The following is a 2490-nucleotide window of genomic DNA, read 5'->3' as shown; positions in this document are numbered from 1 at the left end:
AGACCACATGACACACTCCACACACCGGGAAAGCGAGACCACAACCCCTCGAGTTACATCCCGTACCTATTTACTGCTAGGTGAACAGGGGCCACTTAAGAGGCTTGCCCATTTGCCTCGCCGCTTACCGGGATTCGAACCCGGCCCTCTCTATTGTGAGTCGAGCGTGCTAACCACTACACTACGTGTGTGTGTGTGTGTGTGTGTGTGTGTGTGTGTGTGTGTGTGTGTGTGTGTGTGTGTGTGTGTGTGTGTGTGTGTGTATACTGATCACCACCATCCTCGGGGCAGCGCTGCTCACTTCTTTTGTATGTTTTGTGTGTGTAGGTCTGGTCAGCTGGTTGTTCTTCTGTCAAGTCAAATTGCTTCACATGCTCATTCAGTCAGTTAAAAAAAAGAAACCGATAAGCTTCATATGCCTTTAATAAACTTTATTGAACTAAAAACTGGAACCCTCAAGAATGGAAACTAAATGCTAAAATCACCAATTCAACAACAAAAGTGTAAAATACCCAAACATTTTTATTCAGCAGACGTGCTTTATGGAAACTGCAAAAAAAACACAGCACCATCAAAGACACACAGCACCACCAAAGACACACAACACCACCAAAGAAACACAGCACCAGCAAAGAAACACAGCACCAGCAAAGAAACACAGCACCAGCAAAGAAACACAGCACCTGCAAAGAAACACAGCACCAGCAAAGAAACACAGCACCACTCAAAAAAAACACAACACCATCAAAGAAACACAGCACCACCAAAGAAACACAGCACCATCAAAGAAACACAGCACCTGCAAAGAAACACAGCACCTGTAAAGAAACACAGCACCAGCCAAGAAACACACCACCAGCAAAGAAACACACCACCAGCAAAGAAACACAGCATCATCAAAGAAACACAGCACCTGTAAAGAAACACAGCACCAGCAAAGAAACACACCACCAGCAAAGAAACACACCACCAGCAAAGAAACACAGTATCATCAAAGAAACACAGCACCTGCAAAGAAACACATCACCAGCAAAGATACACAGCATCATCAAAGAAACACAGCACCTGTAAAGAAACACAGCACCAGCAAAGAAACGCAGCACCGAAATACAGCACCAGCGAAAAAAACAGCACCAGCAAAGAAACACAGCACCAGCAAATAAACACAGCACCAGCAAATAAACACAGCACCAGCAAAGAAACACAGCACCAGCAAAGAAACGCAGCACCGAAATACAGCACCAGCGAAAAAAAACAGCAACAGCAAAGAAACACAGCACCAGCAAATAAACACAGCACCAGCAAAGAAACACAGCACCAACGAAGAAACGCAGCACCGAAACACAGCACCAGCGAAAAAACACAGCACCACCAAAGAAACACAGCACCGGCAAAGAAACACAGCACCAACGAAGAAACAGCACCAGCAAAGGAACATAGAAACAAGTGGAGTGGTGGAGCCGTGGTTCGCTTCAATCCGGTAGGAGTTTCCGGCTGCCGTGTGGCTACACCTTCCAATTACCTGGCGCCTCGGCAGGCAATCAGAAGTACAGGTGCACCGGGGCGAGGGCGGCCGTGCAGGGGAGCAGAGACGCAGGTATTTCCGGGTTGTGTTGACCTTCGATGTGACCAGATGTGAAGGCATTTTGTCTCTCACCTCAGGCAAATGGGACTGAATGCTAACTGACTGCCAAGACTCAGCCATCGGGTTCCTAGATTGCTTGCAGTTTATCTCCCGTCTCTGATCATTTTTTAAATATTTTGACGAAGCATCCTCTGTGCACGTGTTTTGAAGGAACTTTGTTGGTTTTCCTTTTTCTTTGTGTACTATGGATCATCATTCTTATTGTATTCTTACTAAAATTTGAAGCAATACATTAGAAGTTTCCTTGCATTTCGGAAAAAAAAAATTACTAGCAATTTCAAGGCATTTTCATAATCTACTTAATTATTTTTCGGTATCATGAAGGACTTATCTTTATTTCGTTATTGGTTTTGTCTTGCAACACTAGAATTATATATGAGTGCTAAATATGGCTGTGGAATTTGGACATTTTCATCTGCGTATCAGAGTTAGAATTAAGTCCAATGAACTAGTTTATTACCGAGGGCAAGTTTTTTTTTTTGTAGATTGGTAAGAATTTAATGAATCCTAGTTGTGCTGCTGTAACTCGAGGCTTATAATCTCCTGGCAGGAACCCCGAGAATGCAATTGTTATTTACGCTGAAATTAAGTCGCCACATCTCATGTTTTTACTGCATCAAGCAAGGCTGTTGCTTCCACGAGGACAGCCTGCCTTATTTATGCCGTATGTGTTATCAAACGTGTAGATATTTCTTGATAAAAGGCGTAGCTGAAAAGTAAAGGCTATCACCCAGACACTTACAGAGGGAAGGCGTACACAGAAGAAGAAAAAATATACAAAACCTTAAGTCAGACAATTATTATGCAATACCGACTGCTCTCTCTCTCTCTCTCTCTCTCTCTCT

The 2490-nt window shown here is 43.6% G+C and overlaps 1 protein-coding gene across 1 annotated transcript; it reads left to right on the top strand.

Annotated features, from left to right (window-relative positions):
• Window positions 1-542: 542 nt before the first annotated feature.
• Window positions 543-1639, top strand: LOC123519083 (G-box-binding factor-like). The gene is made up of 2 exons (XM_045280273.1): window positions 543-820; window positions 955-1639. Exons 1-2 carry the CDS (start codon window positions 543-545, stop codon window positions 1637-1639), a joined length of 963 nt encoding a protein of 320 aa, XP_045136208.1.
• Window positions 1640-2490: the final 851 nt, after the last annotated feature.

The sequence above is a fragment of the Portunus trituberculatus genome, chromosome 44, assembly GCF_017591435.1.
Source record: "Portunus trituberculatus isolate SZX2019 chromosome 44, ASM1759143v1, whole genome shotgun sequence".
In the NCBI taxonomy this organism is placed as follows: Eukaryota; Metazoa; Arthropoda; class Malacostraca; order Decapoda; family Portunidae; genus Portunus; species Portunus trituberculatus.
This window is presented reverse-complemented; position numbering and strand designations above follow the sequence as displayed.